The sequence below is a fragment of the Myodes glareolus genome, chromosome 9 (assembly GCF_982192425.1).
Source record: "Myodes glareolus chromosome 9, mMyoGla1.1, whole genome shotgun sequence".
Lineage (NCBI taxonomy): Eukaryota > Metazoa > Chordata > Mammalia > Rodentia > Cricetidae > Myodes > Myodes glareolus.
This window is the reverse complement of record NC_142034.1, coordinates 21,164,494-21,184,556: the sequence shown is the minus strand read 5'-3', so window position 1 is coordinate 21,184,556 and position 20,063 is coordinate 21,164,494. Positions and strand designations below refer to the sequence as shown.

General features: G+C 53.1%; 2 protein-coding genes across 3 annotated transcripts; one reads left to right on the top strand and one right to left on the bottom strand.

Moving 5' to 3' along the window:
* Positions 1-139: 139 nt before the first annotated feature.
* On the bottom strand, positions 140-7,517 carry Vat1 (vesicle amine transport 1). Its single transcript, XM_048445728.3, has 6 exons — positions 7,035-7,517; positions 4,284-4,491; positions 3,757-3,927; positions 3,560-3,649; positions 1,751-1,992; positions 140-1,612 (listed from the first exon to the last, which is right to left on the bottom strand). The coding sequence occupies exons 1-6, from the start codon at positions 7,458-7,460 to the stop codon at positions 1,529-1,531; spliced, it is 1,221 nt and encodes a 406-aa protein (XP_048301685.1). The 5' UTR covers positions 7,461-7,517; the 3' UTR covers positions 140-1,528.
* Rnd2 (Rho family GTPase 2) lies at positions 5,928-12,807 on the top strand. Of its 2 annotated transcripts, none has more exons than XM_085695831.2 (5): positions 5,928-6,147; positions 10,122-10,209; positions 10,994-11,103; positions 11,674-11,808; positions 12,040-12,807. In XM_085695831.2, the coding sequence occupies exons 1-5, from the start codon at positions 6,124-6,126 to the stop codon at positions 12,286-12,288; spliced, it is 606 nt and encodes a 201-aa protein (XP_085551957.2). In that variant the 5' UTR covers positions 5,928-6,123; the 3' UTR covers positions 12,289-12,807. The 2 variants fall into 2 exon arrangements, with proteins under 2 accessions (XP_085551957.2, XP_085551956.2); XM_085695830.2 differs by lacking the exon at positions 5,928-6,147 and adding an exon at positions 9,477-9,633.
* Positions 12,808-20,063: the final 7,256 nt, after the last annotated feature.

Below are 20,063 nucleotides of genomic sequence, written 5' to 3'. Positions count from 1 at the left end.
ACAGTCAGGGCTTCTCTCTGTAGCCCTGGAACTCGCTCTAGACCAGAGCTCCGCCTGCCTCTGCTTCCCGATGCTGGGATTAAAGGCCCAGCATGTCAGGCCTCTCCCAGCACTCCTAAAAGCAACATCTGATCAGAACTCGGGGTTTGGCTTTTTATTGACACAAACACAAAGGCAGCTGTGGTAATGGGGTGGGGGGACACAAAAGCAAACATCGCACTTCCTTCATGGAGGCCTCTGGGCCCCTCCTCCTCCCTCCCTCTGGCCATGGTTGGAGTAACCCCTTTCCCTAATCAGAACTCAGAAGCAGTTACCCCAACCCAGCCTCAAAGGTCCCCACTTTGGCTCCTACCCCACTGCTCCCCTGCCCAGGCTCTTCCTCCCCCACCAGTGTAAACAGAGTTTGGGGCTGAGCCTCAGGGATGCGGCTTAGGCTCTGGGAAGGCAGAGCTGACAGCAAGGGATCGAGCAAGCTTGGATTCAGGTTCTCATTTTGGTCCCAGCATAAGACCCAGGAGTATCTCCCAGAACTCTGCTGGTCCAACCTCCTGCCTCTTTCTTCCGACAGACAGGACAGGGTACAGACCACAGTAAAAAGCAGCTTGATCCCCAGAGGCTGGAGCTGCCCCTCCCACCCCTGGCACAGACACAGGTTTTTGGCAGTGTTGTAGGACTGAGGAGGAGGAGGCCTCAGCTCCACCAGCACAGGGAAGGCACTGGGGAGAAGAGAATGGGAAGGGAGCCGGAGACAGGGATGCCCCTCTCCACACACACAAGCACATGTTTTCCAATGCTAAGGCACTGAGACAAATCCAGAGACCTCAGTGAAGGGGAGGGGTAGCCGGTCCCCTCCCAGAGCCATGAGCTACTGAGTTGGTCTGATTCCTGACCTTGCTAGAGGAGGCAGCCTTAGTTAAAGGCAGCAAACTGGAGATGGAAGAAATCCAATTGTGCTTAAGAAACTGGGGGCAGGAGACAAGGCTGGGTACTGATCAAGTTCAGGAGCGGGCGCTTGTAGGGTTGCAGGGACACTACGGCGGGCGGGCGGGCAACACGGGTACATGCTGGACTCACACAGATTAGCCCCACATCCTGAGCTGACCTTTGGATTCTTTGGGGAGGTGGTGGGGCAGGAGGGAAGATGAGGCAGCGGTGGAAGCACACAGGACAGGGAGGGACTGGCTAACCTTGGCACAAAAGCAGCATGGCAGGCCCAGGGAGAGGGTGGGGGGCAGGAAGCAGCCAGCCTCCTCATGACCCTCCCTGTCCCTTTGGCAGGGCCCAGACATCCAAGTGGTCACTTCCCAACCTCTTCTGAGGGCAGGAAGGGGAAGGGACAGCTCTGAGCAAAGAGCAAGCTCAGAGTAGGGAAAGCGGTCCTCAGCAGAGAGACCTTTGGAGGGAGGGAGGGCAGGGCGGGAGGGCAGAGCATCATGACAGAGGGTGAAATGTGAGAGGCTGGTGGGCATTGCAACAGGGCTTCCCATCTTCTCCCTTCCTGGCTCTCAAGGGCCCTGAGCCCCTCGCCCTAGGTCTCCTTCTCGGGTCCAGGGACCAGAAGGACCTTGCCCACATTCTTCTTCTCCTGCATCTGCTTCATGGCATCAGCCACCTGGACAGGAAGAGAAGACCACTATTGGTGCCATCTGTCCCATCTCACGGAGCCGATCCCATCTTCTTGGGATCCTCTCCTGAATCCCCTGCACCTTCCGAGTCCCACCCAGACCCTTCCCAGAGGCTCCACACTCACCTTCTCGAAGGGCCAGACTGAGTCAATTCGAGGTTTGATGCGGCCCTGATTGTACAGAGCCAGGAGATGGGTAACCACCCTACTTATCAGTTCCACCTCACTCTCCAGGGAGCCCAGGTAGAAGCCACACACGGCTCGGTTGGCCTGCAGCAACTGCAGAGCTGTCACGCTGAACTGATTCCACCAAGTGCGGGCCATGGCCATCAGGTTGCGCTTGGGGCCAGTCAGCAGGTTGGCCATTCCTAAGAGATAGAGTGACATGGCCTATGATCCAGGTACAAGCATCCCTGTGTATCTGAATCCAAGTTTGTCTAGCTCCTCAATCTCGCGACACTCAACACCAGGACTATCCCGGTTACTAGGCACAAACTAACGCTTGCTCTCTGGCAGATATAATGGCATATGTCCACAATCCTACTACTCGGGAGGTAGAGGCAGGAGGATCAGGCAGGAGTTCAAGGCCATTCTCAGCTACATAGCAAGTCTGAGGCCAGCCTGGGCTACATGAGATTTGTCTACACACATGCACATATATGCACGCATTACACACATGCACGTACATGTATGCATGTACTTGTGTACATGCACACCCACACAAAATGAGCCCTTGAGATGGCACTATGCCGAACTTGGCAACCAAAGTTTCATCCTTGGGACCCCATAGTGAAAGAAGAGAACTGACTGCTGCCAGCTGTCCTCCGAGTTCCACATGTGTGCCCCACAACCACATGGACACACACAACAAGTAAGTATTTTAAAAAAATCCGACACCCAAGGGCTGGGGACGTAGCTCAGTTGGTAGACTGCCTACCCTGAACTCTATAAATCAAGAATGTGGTGTAAGCAAGAGCCTCAGCATTTGGGAAGCAGAAGCAAGATGAGAAGTTCAAGTTTATCCTTGACTATGAAGTGGGTTTGAAGATGACTTGGGATACTGAAACGTTGTTTCAAAAAAAGAAAAAAAAAAGAGCCCTGTGTGATGGTGCATGTCTTTAATCCCAGCACTCTGGGAGGCAGAGGCAGGCAGATCTCTGTGTGTTCGAACCCAGCCTGACCTACAAAGTACAAAGTGAGCTGGTCCCATTACAGGCAGAGTGGTTACACAGAGAAACACTGTCTCAAAAAAGCCAAGTAGTAGTAGTAGTAGTAGTAGTAGTAGTAGTAGTAGTAGTAGTAGTAGTAGTAGTAGTAGTAATAATAAAAACTGGAGAGAGAGGCAGGTAGACCTCTGAGTTCCAGGCTAGCCAGAGCTACTTAGTGAGACCCTGTATCAAAAGGGAAGGAGGAAGACAAGATGGAAAGATCACTTTTCACCAGGCATGGTGTCACATTCCTAGAACCTCAGCACACAGAGCATGAAGGCAGGAGAGGGAAGAATCGGGAGCCTGTGGCAGAAAGTGAGAGAGCACACATGCTCTCTCCCAAATTCCCCCTCATTTTGATTCTTGTGTAAAGTGAGTTTTAAAACAAAAACCCAGGTTGCCCAAGAAGCCCAAGTGGCGCTGCAGGAAGAAGGCAGACTGGCTGGTTTAGCATTGGAAATAATCCCCAAACAGGAACACGGAATTACTATGACTCACGGGAAAAGTTGTGAAAGGGAATGAGAGTGGCTGGCACCCAGAGGCGGCAATCCCATTCACACATCCAGGACCCTTCCAGCCCCGACCTCGCCGTAGAGCGGAGCCTCCATCCTTCCTTCTTCACAACAGCTCAGGCTCCTGTATCCCACCATATTAGTGGGATTTATGTATTAATGAGTCCCACCCTCCCGCCCTGTGCAACCTCACTGCATTTGAGACAACAACTCACCATAAGTGACAACTTTGCCCATAGGTTTGAGGAGGTGGTAGCCCTTGGCAGTGTCGGATCCACCCAGGGGGTCCATGACTATGTCTACTCCTGTCACAGAGTAAGACCCAGCAGTGATAAACATTAATATCTACAGACCTGGAGACACCCCCACCCTGTCCTGTGCCATCCTCCCCACTGCCGGGCCCTGCCCCCACCTTTGGGGGAGATCTTCTTGATCTCATCCACATAGTCAGTTGTGTGGTAGTCGATGGCATGTGTGACCCCGTTCTCCTTCAGCACCTCGTGCTTGCTGGCTGAGGCCGTTCCAAACACTGTCACGTTCTCCACGGTGCGGCACAACTGCAGGGCTGCCATGCCCACGCCACCTGCAGCACGGAGCAGGCACAGAGTCACTGAGCTACCATTCCACACTCAGGCCTCCCAAAGACCTAGTCAGTCAGCCCATCACTTTCATTGTGGCTCCCTTTGGGGACCATGTTCAAATTCCATAACTGAGAGCCAGAGAGGAGGAGACTGGACAAGAGAAGGTGTGGGGTATGGACACATGGCTAAGGGCAGCAGGCTGAACCTGGTATCGAAATGTTACCACGGCAACTATACTGCAGAGGCCGCTGGGCTCCAGAGGCCAGGCAGCCTGGTGTTACCATGACAACCAGCCAGACTACAGAAAGGGGCCCAGAAGGGAAATCAGGGTGGGGTAAGAAATGAAGGGATCTGTCACCTGCAGCCATGTGTACCAAGACGCTGTGGCCAGGCCTTAGGTTGCCGAAGTCAAAGAGAACCATGTAGGCGGTGATATAATTGACCAGAAAAGCAGCAGCTTCCTCAAAGGTCATGGCCTCAGGCATCAGGAAGGTCTGGGCTGATGGCACGGTCACCTCCTCCTGCCACATCCCTGACCGGCTCAAAACCATCACCCGGTCCCCTGCCTTAAAGAAATGGGAGAATGTCATTTGATTACCGATTCATTAACCCACAGGTGACTTACTGGCCTTCGCCATGTCCCAGACCATTGAAGATACAGTAGCAGTAGACAGAGCAGCGGTGGTCATGGGGTTAACAATAACAGCGTCATTTACTGAGTGTTTATCTAGCGTTTCATATGGAAGAGCTCAATCAATCCTTACATCAGCTTTGGGCCATCCTTATCGCCACATAACAGATCATACGCTTCATTATTGTGTAAGATCCCTGAACGCAAGGAACTTCCAGTTAGGGCAAGCGTAAGTATTGTTAAAGAGATCAAACTGCTTTGATTACAAAAGTGGGCCCCACCGTTTAATGACAATGTGACCTGGGGCAAAAAAAATTATTTAATCATTTTTCTTATCTTCATAAGGGGAACTGTAAGAATTAAACAAACAAAAATACAACATTCAGAGACACTTAGTCTATCATCACACTATCTATCATGAGTTAATATCAGTAATGTTAGCTAACAATAATAATAATAACAACAAGGAGAAGTCATCAAGTAGCTGAAAACAGAGGGCTACACATAGCAAGGGCCATGCCAAAAATGCAGGTATGTGTACCTGAGTTGTAAATGGTAAATGGTGTGACCACCCCAGGGGCAGTTGTGTTTAAGCTAACATTGGCTTAATATTAGAAATATTATGCAGGCAGATGTGGCACAAAAGGGTGATGCTCAAGAGACAACCCATTCCAGCCACAAGAAAAAGGCGTGGCCTCTCATTCTCAGTCACTTGCAGGAGGGTCTCTCTGCAGGAGGAAAGGGGACAAAGACCGCAACTAGGCAGGAGGAGGGAGGAGTCTCAGTCAGCCTGACTCTCCGAAGACCATGCAGAGAGCAGTGTGGGAGCTGTCCTAGACAATCAGGAAATTTAGGATCCACAGGGTGGGAGACTAAGACCTCCTACATAGGCTGTTTTCCATGTTATCAAGTCCCCACACTGAAGAGGACACCTTTTCTGTGAGTTCTGGTCTGGGGGTGAGGTCTGGGAAAGGAAGCCCCCAAACTCAAGTCTAGTAGATACAGTAGCAACCCAAGAGAGCTAGCAACAGAGTAATTTCGGACTAATGGCCAGTCCCAGATGTAGTCTAGGAAAATGTCATTTGGTCTAGCTCATATCTAACCTTTAGCCCTCCCAGCTCGGGGGGCCATGACCCCTCCCCAAGGCAGCCACCAGGAGGGTGGGAAAGCTCTCCCCACAGAATCCTGGCTCTTAACAGCAGATTCTTGCCCTAGGCAGGATATCCTGTATTTACCAGGCGGAAAGTGTGGGGAGGAGTGGGTAGTTGGGTGGCCTTCAGCAGTAACTCCAGCTATTAACTTCCCCTTTCACCCCCCTCCCCCCAAAAATTCCTTTTAGCATCATCCAAGAGTCGGATAATTTCTAAGCCAGGGCAAGGGTGGGACCACAGCTGGATTCATGGAGAAGGATTTTAAGGAGGAGCTGTTTGCATGCTCAACAAATCCAGCAAACACAGCAGGTCAGCAAAGGCCAAGATTCTAAGACTGCTTTGGAGAGGCCTCTCCTGAAGGTGCGGGATTTGAAAAGAAACTCCTAAACACAGGATACGAAGAGGCGTCACCTCAGATGTCTCAAAAAGCTGGTCATCTGGTAAGTCTCATGTGGCCGAGGTTATGGCTGCGATTAATGATAAATGAGAAACAGACCGGCAAAGCTGGGCCAACCTGCTCAAGGTGCCACACCTCTCTACCCTAGTCCAAATGGGCTCCACCCGCCCGGGTTTCAGAGGCTGGGGTCCTCCGTACCGGAGACGGAGATGGTTTGGACCGGAAGTTCCCAAGGGTAGCCCCGGGTCGTGGCCTGCCCGCTGAGTCACTGGAGATGAGATGGTGTTGCAGTCACGAGAGCCCAAGACAAAGATGGGAGCCCGATCCCGTCCCCACCCCACCCGCCAAAAACTGAATAGTAGTGTAAGGCCCGTCGGGAGTGGAGGAGCGAAACTCCTTCTGCTCCATGATGGGTGTGTCCCCTCTGGCCCAGCTCGGGGAGGGGCCGCCATACACCCCCAGACACCACGGGGCTGCATGTGACTAGTGCTCTGGCATGGCCTCCTGCACCCCCGCCTAACCCCGTCTACACAGCTTCTCAAAGCTCCGGCGGGTGGGAAAGCGGGAGCTAGTCACCACTCAACACTCACAGACCACAACTGCCCGGGGAGTGTTTAGTGGGCAGGGGTACAGGTGTGGTTTTACTAGAGGAGGGGGGCGAGCAGGTCATCTTGCGCATGCGCCTGGGCGCCTTATTGTTTCCCGCCCCCTCCCCTCCGTAACTCCGCTCGGGGCGGCGGCCACGACTAAAACATGGTTGGGGAAGGGGCAATAACTCTATCGCCAGCCTCCAGTAAACCCCTTTTCTCTAAGCCTCAAGACAAAAATTGCTTTCCCATGCGTCCCACGTTAGTCCGCCAGCGTCCCTGCTGGCTTTCCCGTCCAGCCACACCCCCAGCACGCGCCCACTCCTGCCTTGCCGCCGCTCACCTTACGGTCGCTGACACCCTCGCCCACGGCCACCACCACGCCCGCGCCCTCTATGCCGGGGGTGACCGGCAGCGGTGGCAGCCGGTCGTGCAGCCCCTGGCGGGCAAAGAGGTCGGAGAAGTTGAGCCCACAGGCTCGCACGCGCAGCGTCAGCTGACCGGGACCCGGGGCAGGGGTCGCCGCCGGCCGGCTCTGCAGCTTCACCTTGTCGTAGCCACCGAAACCGGTGAGTACCAAGCAGCGCAGCGGCGGGGCCGAGGCGGTGGCCGACGCTTCGGGGGCCGGGGACGGCTGCGGGTCGCTCGCCACCTCGGCTGTCGGGGGCTGCGAAGACGCATCCTCTCCGGCCCCGGTCCCGGCCCCGGTCCCGGCCTCGGCCGCTGCCGCTGCAGTAGCCGCCTCGGCTGCGTCCCTCTCGGCCGACATGGTGAGACTCCCGACGTGCACTCCCAGCTGTACAGAAAGGGTGCCCAGCTTGGGAGGGCGGGACACGAGTCAGGAAGAGCGCAGGCTGCGGACACCAGTGGGTGGGGCGGGGCCCTGGGGCGGGGCCCCTGGCCGAGGGTGGAGCTTCGTGTGCGGATTTAAAGGACTAGGCCCTCTGCTGACCGAGCTGGGAGAGCGCGAAAGGACTAGGGTGGAGGCTGGTGGTAGAGGGTGGTGTATGTGTGTGACTGATAAGCATGAAAAGATTCTGGGGCATGGAGAGACGGAGACTTAATTTATTCATAAAAAGCCTTATACGAATTAAAAGCTGTCACGGCTCAGTTTGAGGATAATCCAAAAATTTGAGTTTACATCTGATTTGGGAAGCTAGTCACCTGTGGATCAGGACCCGGAGAAAGTGTGCCTCGGGTTCTAACTCTGCCCAGTAGTAGTAACCAAACTTCCCTCACTGTGGTCTTTCTTTCAATGGCAAATTACGCACGTGAACTGATCCTTCAAGACAGGATCTGATTATGTAGCCCTGGCTGCCCTGGAACCAGCTGTGTAGGCGAGGCTGGCCTTGAACTCACAGAAATACACCTGTTGCTGCCTCCTGAGTGATGTGGTTAAAGGCATGCGCCACCACTTTCCTTTTTTTTTCCTCACTCTCTTTTGTTGGTATTGAAGATAGAATCCAGAGCCTCATGAACGCTAGGCAAGTACTTCACCCCTGAGCTGTATCTCTAATTTAAACTTAACAGTTTTGGTTGTCAGTGCAATGTGTCTGTTCCCTTTCTGTAAAATAGTGATGATATCGTGTTTTCTAGTTATCTTTATAGGGTTATTCAAAACGAGATAAAATTTAAACGCACATCCTCGACTTAAGGAATAGCTTTCTCTCTCTCTCTCTCTCCTCTCTCTCTCTCTCTCTCTCTCTCTCTGTCTCCTCTCTCTCTCTCTCTCTCTCTGAGGTAGGATCTCTCTATGTAGCCCTGGCTGTCCTGGAGCTCATTATGTAGACTCATTATGTAGAGTCACCTGGCCTGGGAGTCAGGGAGATCTGTCTGCCTCTGCTACCCAAATGCTGGGATTCAAGTCGTACAACACTACGCCCGGTTAAGGAAAAGCTTCCAAAAGGCAAGAGATGCCATGAAAATGGAGGTTTGATTATTGTCAGCATGAGATGAGGCTGAAATTGGCTTCTAGACTAAGGTCTGGCCCCAGCTCAGCTGCCACCAGGTTCTAGCTTCCTTAGTCTTCTCTTTTCCTTTCTCCCAAAATGTCCACCAGAGGACGCAAACGCTCCCCTAAAACTTTCCACTCAGTACTTGGCTAGAGGAACTCAGTCCACGCTTCTAGGATGGCCCAGGCCCACAGTTAAGTTGCTGCAGGCCCTGATCCGGCCATCCGTCGCTATGGAGACGGAAAGCTATGATGTCACTAATGTCTGGTGGAAGTGCTAGGATCGGTACTCACATTTCCCCAAACCCTGCCTGGACCCGAGAGTGGAGGAGGGAGACAAAAATCAAAAAGCCTCCGGATAACTCACGCCCCCCTGTGTTCAGAAAGTAGATGGCTGCCGCCGCGCGTGTCCGCACTAGCACACCTGCGTGCACGCGTGGTCACACAGAAGGCCCAAGCCTCGCACTTGTGTGTGTAGCTTCGTGCTTGACCCTTCAGAACTTGGCCCCTAGTCTGCTCTGCCTCCACTCCTAAGGAACTCAAATAAGCGGGGCTCGCTGGCCGCAATCACCCTCAGGCGCTCCTGGGGTCAAAGCAGCTAGCTAGCGGGAGTCGGACGCCTCCCCTCCACCACCCCCCAGGCCCCGCCCCATCCCGGGCCCCGCCCCTCGGCGGTGCGGGTGGGAGGCGGGGCCGGGGGCGCGGCCCGCGGGCTAGGGGCGGGGCAGAAGGGGCCCGCAGCCCCGGGCGGGGGCTCGGCGCGGGCCCGCGAGATGCCGGTGTCGGCGGCCCGAGAGGCTGCAGCTGCAGCGGCGGGGGAGGAGGCGATAGAGGCGGCGGCGGGGCCCGGGAGGGGGGCTGCGTGGGGGGCCGGCGCGTAGCCGGGACTATGGAGGGGCAGAGCGGCCGCTGCAAGATCGTAGTGGTTGGGGACGCGGAGTGCGGCAAGACAGCGCTGCTGCAGGTGTTCGCCAAGGACGCCTACCCCGGGGTGAGGAACTGGCGTCTGGAGAGAGGGGCACCGAGGCTGCGGGGAGTGGGTGACAGGGGCTCCGGGGGCCTCTGGAAACCGGTACCAGGGTAACCAGGGACGAGAGAAAGAGGCTTCGAGGAGGGTAAAGAGGCGTTGGGGGCTCTGGAAGGACTGCAGAGGATTGGAGTGGAAGGAATCAAGGAACGCGGTGAAATGGATAGGGCTTGGGAGCACCACAGGATCCCGGATGGCGCTCTGGGAGAATGTCGGAGGTCCTGGGCATCCGCGAGGGAAAGGACTAAGGACTAAAGGGACCCCGAGGGGGTCTGAGAGTCTACCTAGGATTCCGTGGAGGTGGAGGTAGTAGCTCCCCGGATCTTCCCTTAGCCCAGCCTCAGACCAACTTCTATCTAGGGATCGAGCTGGACCGGGTGTCGAGGAAAGAGGGCAATTGTCAGGGTGAGGACTAGAGAGAAGCTCTCATTCTGACCCATCCTTGTCTGCAGAGTTATGTCCCCACCGTGTTTGAGAACTACACTGCAAGCTTCGAGATCGACAAGCGCCGCATTGAGCTCAACATGTGGGATACTTCAGGTAGCCCAGTCCCTTGGGGTCACCCTGACTGCCAAGGTCCCTTACCCTAGCCCCTCCCTTAGCTACATCCTTAGATTCCAGGCTAGCTCAGACATCCATCCAATTTTAGAACATCAATTTCTCTTTTGAGGCAGGGAAACTGAGGCAGAGTTTCTTGTGCCGAACAGAAACCATGTTCTAAAGTAGAACGCCTAATATCTGAGCCTGGCAGCTGGGTTCTGCTTACCCAAGGAACTTGGGAAGAAAATGACTTATTTTGGAACATGTTTCTTAGGAAATGGGAACGGGTTTAGGAGAGCTATTTAGAATTTCGGGGTGGGGGGAGGGCAGTGGTGGAAAGTAGTTTTTTTTTTTTTTTTTAGACTGAAGTAGTAGAGTCCCAAGAGAACAAGAACACTCTTTCCCTGCCTCTGCTCCAACCCCTTGGGAAGGATTTTTATTTTTGCTAGACTCCCTGGAGGACCTTAGAGCATGTATCATCAAAGCCCAGAAAGCATGCTCAAAATTTGTTGGAATATTGTAGATCTTCTGAAATTCTTAAAGCGTTTCCATTCTCCAAAAGGTTACGAATTATTCCTGTTAGATTAGAGAAACCCATAAGGGAGCAGAGAGCTATTTCCCACTCTTTCTGCTACCCTCTGTCAGTCTCAAGACGCGCCCCACTCTGGGTATTGAAGAACACTCTTTTTCCATCCTTGGCTTGTCCACTGTCGGTTCAGTCTGCCGTGCCCTCCCAGGCCTCCCACCCACTCAGGTACCTTATCAGCTTACTCCCTTCCTGCAGGTTCCTCGTACTATGACAACGTCCGGCCTCTGGCCTACCCAGACTCTGATGCTGTGCTCATCTGCTTTGACATTAGCCGACCAGAGACCCTGGACAGTGTCCTCAAGAAGGTGGGAGCCTGGGCAAACAGGGAAGCTACTGAGGGCACTGGGCACGACCTGGACCAGGGGACAGGAATAATGGCATGTCCCTCAGCTGGCTGGTGGGTAAAGCTGGCATCCCTCTACTCCAGCCCCGTTCCTCCCACCCACAAATCAGTCCTTGGAGCTGGAAATGGCGTCTGGGGAGATGAGACTGGGGATTGGCTATCTGTCTTCCCCTATCTCCTTGGATGGAAGGGTTGGGGGTGCCTACCCTCTGATTTAGGGAAGCCCTGTGGCCTCCTGACCAGCCCATTATTTCCATAAGAAAAGCCTGTGGTGAAAACACAAGTCAGTCAGAGCATCCTTAGTTCCCAGACAGGGGAGGGTGCGGTGGGTCTGTTCTCAGGACAGAGTATGGGAAAGGGTTCCAGGCTGACAGACAATCCCGGAGTCTCTTCACTGTCTCTTCCTCTTCTACACCATTCTGGTCTCAACCCGAGAAGAGAGGCTCCAAGTGATTTCTGCATGCATGGAGCGAGGCTCTGCCCTGTATCTCCTTCCACTCCCCCATAACTCTTGCTTTCCATCCCCAACTAGTGGCAAGGAGAGACTCAGGAGTTTTGCCCCAATGCCAAGGTGGTGCTGGTTGGCTGTAAACTGGACATGAGGACTGACCTGGCCACGCTGAGGGAGCTATCCAAACAGAGACTTATCCCTGTTACACATGAGCAGGTGAGCCCAATAACCCGCAACTTAATCCCAGCCTAGACTTCACACCCAGGCCGGGTTTTGGTCCCTGATTTAAAGCCATCCTGCGTGGCTTATCCTTTTTGCCCTAACCTCTGACCCAAACCCTTGATTCTTCCCCAGCTCTGACCTTCAACCCTAGCCCACAGCCTTCGTGTCCCATAGCTGAAGTACCGGCTAAGCCCTGTAATTTCCACCCATCCCCTTCTTTTCCAGGGCACTGTGCTGGCCAAGCAGGTGGGGGCCGTGTCGTACGTTGAGTGTTCCTCCCGGTCTTCTGAACGCAGCGTCAGGGATGTCTTCCATGTGGCCACCGTGGCCTCTCTTGGCCGTGGCCATCGGCAACTGCGTCGTACCGACTCTCGCCGGGGACTGCAGAGATCCACTCAGCTGTCGGGAAGGCCAGAGCGGGGAAATGAGGGCGAGATACATAAGGATCGAGCCAAGAGCTGCAACCTGATGTGAGGGGCAGAGAGTGGAGAGGGTGAGAGATACGATTGTTCCCCTGCCTGCTCCTGGACTTTTTGACTTCCTGACCCTGGCTGGAAGGGCAGGGCAGGCAGAGAAGCAATTCTGGTTGGAGGAGCTAGAGGACAGAAGGTGTCGCTATTCCGCACCCTCATCCCCTTTTCTGCTGGTAGCTGAGAGGGCTAACAGGGTAGGCGTCTGGGGCATGAACTGAAGGGGCAGGCTGGTGTTCGGGAAGCCAGCATCAAGCAATGACTTTGGACAAGTCTTCTATAAAGTGTGTATCTTCCTTCCTCACCCTAGTTCCCATAGCCTGTCTGCCTTCCCTGAGGACAGTGTCCGTTGGAAGACCTCCTCTCCCCTCCCTTCTGCATCTGTTCTCACACATTCTAACCTTCAGGCAACACACACTAAAATTTAAAACCAGAAGTCCTTTCCTACCATCAACCTAGCAACCAGTTCTAGTTTCCTCCTTCCCCAGCAGTCTGCAAATAAAGCCCATGACCATGGAAAACAGCTATGGCCTTAGTTTTGTTCCTTTTCCCCCCAAAACATCCCAATCCATCAGCATCCTTGCCTACAGAGAAAACACAGGAGAAAGCCATGTACTGAAGAATCCAAAGTATAGAAGCCATGGTGGGAGAGTGAAATACCTTGGGAAACTTCGGTTCAGTTAATTTGAGTAGAGAGCCCTAGGAAGGGGTGGGGGGCGGGGTGTCTTGGAGTGAACTGATGCTGCACAAGTGTTCAGCATTACTCAGCCTGGCTGGGTATCCTGCTAGCACGGTAGAGGGCCCGCTGAAGTGGTACAAGCCCCTTGTTCACAGTCTTTACCCTTGGCTTGCAGCCTGCTGACACCCTAGGGATCGTGAAGATAGGAAGGGCATTGAAAGCTTCCATATCCCTGAATCTGAACCCTGGTATAAGGTGAAGCTTACTAAGGGGACGAAGTCTCCTCAAGGACCCGAGCATGGGCTCCCGTTCAGCTCTACCTTGAGCTCCTTGGTCAGTGGGGGAGCATCATCTGTAATCGAGAGTCATCCCCACCCCAGTCCCCTGGGAGTGAACGCCGGTGGAGGGGATGGCCAGAGGACTGGTCAGCCAGGACAGTGCTGGTCTGTTTCCTTGGGAGTCTGATTTCAGATTGTCCTGTATTCCCTTCCTGGCTCTGGTCCCACTGGCCTCCTTTTGGTGACATTCTCCCCCAGGAACCATCCGCGGGTGGCTCTCCCCTCCTCCCAACTCCACCCTATTCAGTTCTGCCAGCCATGTTGGGAGAGGATGGAAGCAGGCCTTGCCCTCCCATCTGGTGGGACCCTGTGTGCACTCCACCCCTCCCTGCACCAAGCATACACTGTTGTCAGTGGTGCCACACACTGGATTGAGAGACGATAGTCTCTGAGCGTCTGGAGCCTAGCCCAGTGGAGAAGAGAGGTACGTACGTTGGCTGAGGGACCCTGTACACATACAGACCATTGTGGGGCTCCCTGAGCCAGTAAGTCCCGAGGGAGTTGGTGTGGTGGTACCTTTGGCATAGGTGCAGGAGATGCAACTAAGTATAGAGGAAAGCAAGCGTGTGGCACACAGGGCTCCCACAGCAGGGAGGGATGGCAAGGCTGGCAAGGTCCTTTGAGGCCACCGAAGAGCCCACGTGGGAGTCAGCACTTCTTGTGAGGAGCCAGCAGGGGTTTCAAGCACAGGGGCCTAGATTTGGTTTTTTGGATGGATGAGATGGTGGAGATTAAGGGTTTGGGCTTTATGAGATATGACATAGGAAACAGCTTCTCCTTTCCCTCTCTCAGACCCCGCTCTCTAGGCAGGAACATCTTCCCTGTTTTCTGGCTTACTGAACTGCTCCCCCCACCATCTCCTTTGAGACTCCTATCCCAAGCCATCTCTGCCAGTCTAAGAGAGTCTAGTGCCTAGACTCCCACCTGCTTAGGGGCTGACACTGAGACCTTCCTCAAGGGCCCCAAGTCCTGAACCGAGAGGTGTTGGAGAGGGCTGGGGCTCTGTCTCTCCCAGAAGACTGATTTTTTACCCCCAGTAGGGACTTGCTATAAAAATGAACTTGTAAGTGGGTATGGTGGTTAGTGCCTGTAATCACAGTACTGGGAGGCTGAGGCAGGAGGATTGCTGAGGGTTCAAAGCCAGCATGAGCTACAGAATGAGATTCTCCTCAACTTCAAAAAAATTGACTTGAGCTGGGCAGTGGTGGCACACTCCTTTAATCCCAGCACTCAGGAGGCAGAGGCAGGCAGATCTCTGTGAGTTCAAGTCCAGCCTGGTCTACAGAGGGAGTTCCAGGACAGCCAGGGCTACACAGAAACCCTGTCTCAAAAATACAAAAATAAATAAATAAAAAGAAAAGTTGACTTGAAACTTTTGGTGGGGCACTTCTCTTGGACTCCCTAGTACAAAGCAGGCTCAAACCTGTAGCCCCCACAGTGCAGGATATTTGCACCCCTTTATCCCCCCAATCTTCCTCCTGTGCCATTTATGCTTGGAGACTGCAAGTGCATTTCAATAGCAGCCTAAAGCAAACATAATTAGGAAGATAAATCAGCTGGAGGAACCCCCAAAGTTTAATATATTTCCAAAACCAGTGGGAAGGGAATTTAGTTCCCTCTGCAAGGCTGTGTTGCCAGACTTATTTCTGGGGAAGAGGATGGGTCTCGGAACCTAGGAGCCCAGCGGGTAGGACGAGGCAATTGGAGTGTTCCTAGGTTCCAAAAGGTCCTTGCAGGCTGGAGGGAATCTTACAGCTACCTCCGTACCCCCTACCCACGTGCAAGAATTAGACTCTGCTTCCTCCTCTGTGGCTGTTTCCCCCACAAATTAGACTCCAATGTAGCCTTGTTAATCATTTAATGAAATAAACAACCAATCATGCTGTGATGCTGTCAGTGTATTTTAACCTCAGCAATCAGCGAGGGGAGGGGAGGAGACTCCTGGGTTCATTTCTCAAACACTGCAGCCCATGAAGGCCCCCAGCCCCAACAGTGACTCTAGCCCTCCCCAAGGGTCAGCCATGGAGAGAGCCCTAGGTAAGGACTAACGTCTACATTTGTCCTCAGACTTCCATTTGTGTGCCACATGAGCTCATGAGTGCACACACACACATGCACACATACACGCCAGATCAGCTCCCGCCATACTGGGTGGCGTTGAAGCAATAGAATCTGGATGTGTTTACTCATGCCAAAGTTCCTGGTCCAGTTCATGCTGTCATTCTGCCATCACTGCCACAGCGTTTGGTTTCTTCCTTCCTTCCTTCCTTTCTTTCTTTCTTTCTTTTCCTTTTTTTTTTTTTTTTTTTTTTTTTTTTTTAGGTAGGTTTCATTATGTAGCTCTGACTGGCCTGGCCTGGGACTCATTTATGTATACCTTACCTCTGTCTCCCAAATACAAAGGTTACAGGTACGTGCCACCACACTTCGCTAATTTTTCATTTTTCTGCATGTCTAGACATGAATAGACAAATTCATGCCTGTATATGACTCTGCTGTCTCAGCCCACACCACTGGGCCCATCTTCTACAAGCCTCAGAAATGGGTTCTTTTGAGGGGTACAGGCTTGGACCCCAATGCCCAGATGTGTCTGTTCTTCAGGCAGGGTCTTACTATGCAACTCAGAGGGGCCTTCAACTTGCGGTCCTCCTGCCTCAAGCCCAGCAGAACTGGAATTACAGGCAAATGTGACCACGCTCTGCTTTCTACCATGTTGCTAGAGCAACCCACCCAGACCCACTCGGGTTTGCCCAATGGCCTGAAGAGGAGTCATGCTGGAATTTCCCAGGGGACATCAGGATCCTGGCAGGCCATCCTAGTGCAGCTCTCTTCTCTGCTCCACGCTCCTCTCCAGGAAGAGTCCCTGGCGCTCTGCTTTAGCGGTTTCTTCTATGATTTTGCCCCCTCTCTACCTCCCTCCTTCCAGATGAGTTCCTGGTTCCCCTCCATCTCTACCTAGCTCCTTCCCTTCCCGGGGGTGAGGTGCTCCAGATTCTGGGGGATGGGGTGAGTCCCAAGCAGCTATCTCACAGTAGCCCCAGAGGAGAGATGTACATAAGTGCCCCTCCCCCAAGAAAGTGCTCTGCTGTTGACTCCTAAATAACAGATGTCTGTCTGCATATTAATGAGATTGGACGAATAATTGGCGAGGTTTTCATTCAGTGTCAGAATGAACCCGGAGGCCTTATGTTCGTGCACAGACACCCCTTCACCCTGACGCTCCCTTCCCCCAGCGCAGAAGGAAGCAGATTCAGAAGCTGGCAGCCTTGACCCACAAAAGGGAGGGGCAGATGGCAACAGGGAAGGGTGTCGGCAGGAGGGAGACCCCCATGGTCTGGTTTGCCAGGTTGCTTGGTCTGGATCACTGCCTCCTGTCACCCCCAGGGGGGTGGTAAATGCCCTGCATCTGTGCTCTTCCACCATCCTGCAAAAGGGGCCAGAGAAAGGTGGGCGTCGGAGGTGCATGCTGAAGGGGCTGTCCCCAGAGGACAGAGCAGTATCGTGCCTTCTGTGAGGGTGTGCATTGTTAGCCTCTGTGAGGCGAAGTCTGGTGGAAAACAAAACCAGATTTTCTTTTGCTTTTTTTGTTTGTTGAGACAGTCTCTCTATGCAGCTCTGACTATCCTGGAACTTGCTATTAAAGACCAGGCTGGCCTCGAACTCAGAGGTTCAATTAATTACCTCTGCCTCCCAAATGCTGGAATTAAAGGTATGTACCACTGCACCCAGGAAGGTTTTCTTCTTCCTTCCTTTCTTCGAGACAGGGTTTCTCTGTGTAACAGCCCTAGCTGTCCTGTATCTCACTCTTGTAGACCAGGGTGGCTTCGAACTCAGATCCACCTGCCTCTGCCTCCTGAGTGCTGGGATTAAAGGTGTGCACCACCGCCACCTGGTCCAGAAAGATTTTTGAATCAAACAGCTATCACTTGCCAGCTGGGTATCCCTGCCCTAATTTCTGAACCTCTCTGAGTTTTCCTCTGCCTTGAAAGATGGAAAGAAATAAAACGTGTCACGTGGTCCGTCTTCATGCCTGATTTATAATAGGCCTCAAGCCAGGTTTGGCTGGGCACCCTGTAATCCCAGCACTCAGAAGTTAAGAGGGTCCCAAATTGGAGGAAGGAAAACAACAACAACAAAGCCAAAGATAACCCCAGGGCATGGGTCGGTTCTGTCCTCATCTGTCTCCTAAACGCTGAGCCAGTTTCCACATCGCTACCTCTCTTCCCAGACCAACCCTTGTTCTGGCAAGGGTTAAATAGAGGTAAAACAAGGCAAGAGAGGACAGCACAGTGGAAACCAAAGCCCGGAACAGGAGATGGAGATCTAGAACTCCAGATGAGAAAGAGGAAGGGAGAAGGGATAGCAGGGCTGGAGCGCGCTGGGCTCTGGAACAAGAATGTGGAGTCTACTCCTGGTCCCGGAACACCCTCCACTCCCCCACCCCCCCCCCCCGCTCTAGCTGTTTGACTGAAGTCCCACAGTCTCTCAGCACCCCTGCCAAAGGAGGGGATTGGTTGGCTCTGCAAGGTCCACTCTCAGCGTGAAAACAAAAGTTCCCGTGGCTGGTGGGACGCAGGGACGGAGGGCTGTGCGCACCCCCACCACTATAGCCTATCGGTCACTTGTGCGTTGTCCCCCTCTCTCCCTTGGTAAATGATCTGCTGCGCCAGCAAACAACTGTCCATTGTGTCCTAATGAGGGACGAGCAGGGAAAGCCAATCGCTTATGATGCAAATGAGCCGACGGCTGCAGCCCGCGCTTTCACTGAGTGCCCCTCTGCGGCTCAAGTCCTTCGTGCCCCAGTTGGGCCTTTCTCCCGAGTCCCAGTTCCCATCTGGTGGAGGAGGAGGGGGAGGCTCAGCCTAGCCCTTACATTGTCTGGCATCGCCACTCCCTGCAAAGAGTCCTGACCCTTTCAAAGCCTCCTGAGCAGGCTTCTCCCTGCCCCCAGACGCGGCTGTTTTGTTTGACTGGGGGTGTATGTGTGAAATTCGTAGCACATACAATTTCCATTGCAAAGTGTACACTTCTGCAGTGTTTAGCGCATGCCCACGCTGGTGTAATGAATACCTCTCTGGTCCTAGGCTTTATGTTCCCCTGCTCAGGACCACAGCCTTCATGGGGAGGGGGACACCACTGACACTCAACACACTGGAGGCTGGTGTTGAAGAAAACCCCCAAGGCTGGTCTGGAGTGGAGTGGCCGTCCTGTGCTTGACATTTGGTGGGAGAGGGGTGGCACAGTTCCTCTTGAGTTTCTGGCATTTGGTGAGGGACTAGTTGGCTCCAGCACAGATCTTGGTTTCACCGTTTTGTGAACCTCTACATGTTTGGGGTGATCCCATCAGCAAGGTTAGAAGCTGTGCGAGACTCCAAAGACAGTCCCTACAAATCCTTTGTTTCAGGACAGCCTCCCCACACTAGCTCCCCACACTAGGTTCCAGGGACAAGGCTTGCTAAGGCAAGATTTCTTTCTTTCTTTCTCTTTTTTTCTTTCTTTCTTTCTTTCTTTCTTTCTTTCCTTCCTTTCTTTTTTTTTTTTTTTTTTTTTTTTGAGACAGGATTTCTCTATGTAGCTTTGGAGTTTGAGCTAGCTCTAACTCAGAGATCCGTCTGCCTCTGCCTCCTGAGTGCTGGAATTAAAGGTATGCACCACTACTGCCCAGCAAGGCAAGATTTTCTAATTCGGTACACAGACGATTTTATCCTAGAGTCCGAGAGCCTGTGAGCTGGGAGGGCCCTGAAGGTGTAAGTGGAGCGTCACTTGCTGATAAAGTCATTTTGTTTATGCAATTTTCAGGGGAAATGGCAAGACACCTGCTTATAGGCAGTCTTCGTATTTACCAGGCCCTTTCCTCCTCCAGAACCTTGGGAATGCTTTAAGAAAGGGGAAGGGGCCCGAGGAGATGGCATGCCCAGATCGCGGAGTTCCCCCACCCCCCCAAAAAAACCCAAAAAACCCAAGGAGACTGATTCCCGAGTCTTGTATGTAAAAGCAAAGAGCCTTTATTCTTATTCAAGTTCAAACTCGGACTCTGTCTCCAACATTGCATTGGCACAATTAGAATCCTGAGCTCAGCTGAGGTGGGGTTTTTATAATAGCAGAGGTTGGGGTGAGGGATTTCTAAGGTTCAGGACCCTTGGTTGTCTGGTTGACATTTGTCTAGGGGCATCCTGGTGAAAAGGGGTGGGTGTGTGCTGGCAGGTGGTCCTATCTACAATGGTTGGAACATTAGGTATTTCCTTTGGAACATTAGGTACTTTCCCCTTGGAGGGTCCGTTCCTGGGTGGTGCCGGGTGGTCTCTGTTGAGCCTGTTATGGCTGGGTCCTACAGAGACAGCTCAGCTGATAAAGGACTCGCAAGTAAACATGAGGGCCTGGGTTTGATCCCCAGTAGTCATGAAAAAAACAGGACACGGTGGTATGGGAAGTGGCACAAGAGAAATCCTCGGGCCCACTGGCAAATCCAGCTAAAGGTCCCAAGTGAGAGAGCCTGTCACCAAAACCACCAGACATTTGTTAGGTATGGGGATACACTTCTTTAGTCCCAGCACTTGGGAGGCAGAGGGAGGTGGATCTGTACCATTTCGCCATCAGCCTGGTCTATAGGATGGGTTTCAGGCCAGTGAAACCCTGTCTAAAACAATCAACCAAAAAGCCAGGGTGTTTGGCTTCTGAGAAAGACCGCGTGAAGACTTCTGGCCCATGCCCAGCACACATGTACACACAGGAACATATACCTTTCCTTGACAAGAGCTCTTC

What these genes read in the sequence shown, in the direction of transcription:
- Vat1 (XM_048445728.3), bottom strand. Translation starts at nt 7,460, where the DNA reads ATGTCGGCCGAGAGGGACGCAGCCGAGGCGGCTACTGCAGCGGCAGCG. An exon ending in AGGGTGTCAGCGACCGTAAG is followed by an intron (nt 4,492 to 7,034) that starts GTGAGCGGCGGC and finishes CATTTCTTTAAG; the next exon opens with GCAGGGGACCGGGTGATGGT. An exon ending in CAGTCTGGCCCTTCGAGAAG is followed by an intron (nt 1,613 to 1,750) that starts GTGAGTGTGGAG and finishes CTTCCTGTCCAG; the next exon opens with GTGGCTGATGCCATGAAGCA.
- Rnd2 (XM_085695830.2), top strand. Translation starts at nt 9,532, where the DNA reads ATGGAGGGGCAGAGCGGCCGCTGCAAGATCGTAGTGGTTGGGGACGCG. An exon ending in CAACATGTGGGATACTTCAG is followed by an intron (nt 10,210 to 10,993) that starts GTAGCCCAGTCC and finishes CCCTTCCTGCAG; the next exon opens with GTTCCTCGTACTATGACAAC. An exon ending in TCCCTGTTACACATGAGCAG is followed by an intron (nt 11,809 to 12,039) that starts GTGAGCCCAATA and finishes CTTCTTTTCCAG; the next exon opens with GGCACTGTGCTGGCCAAGCA.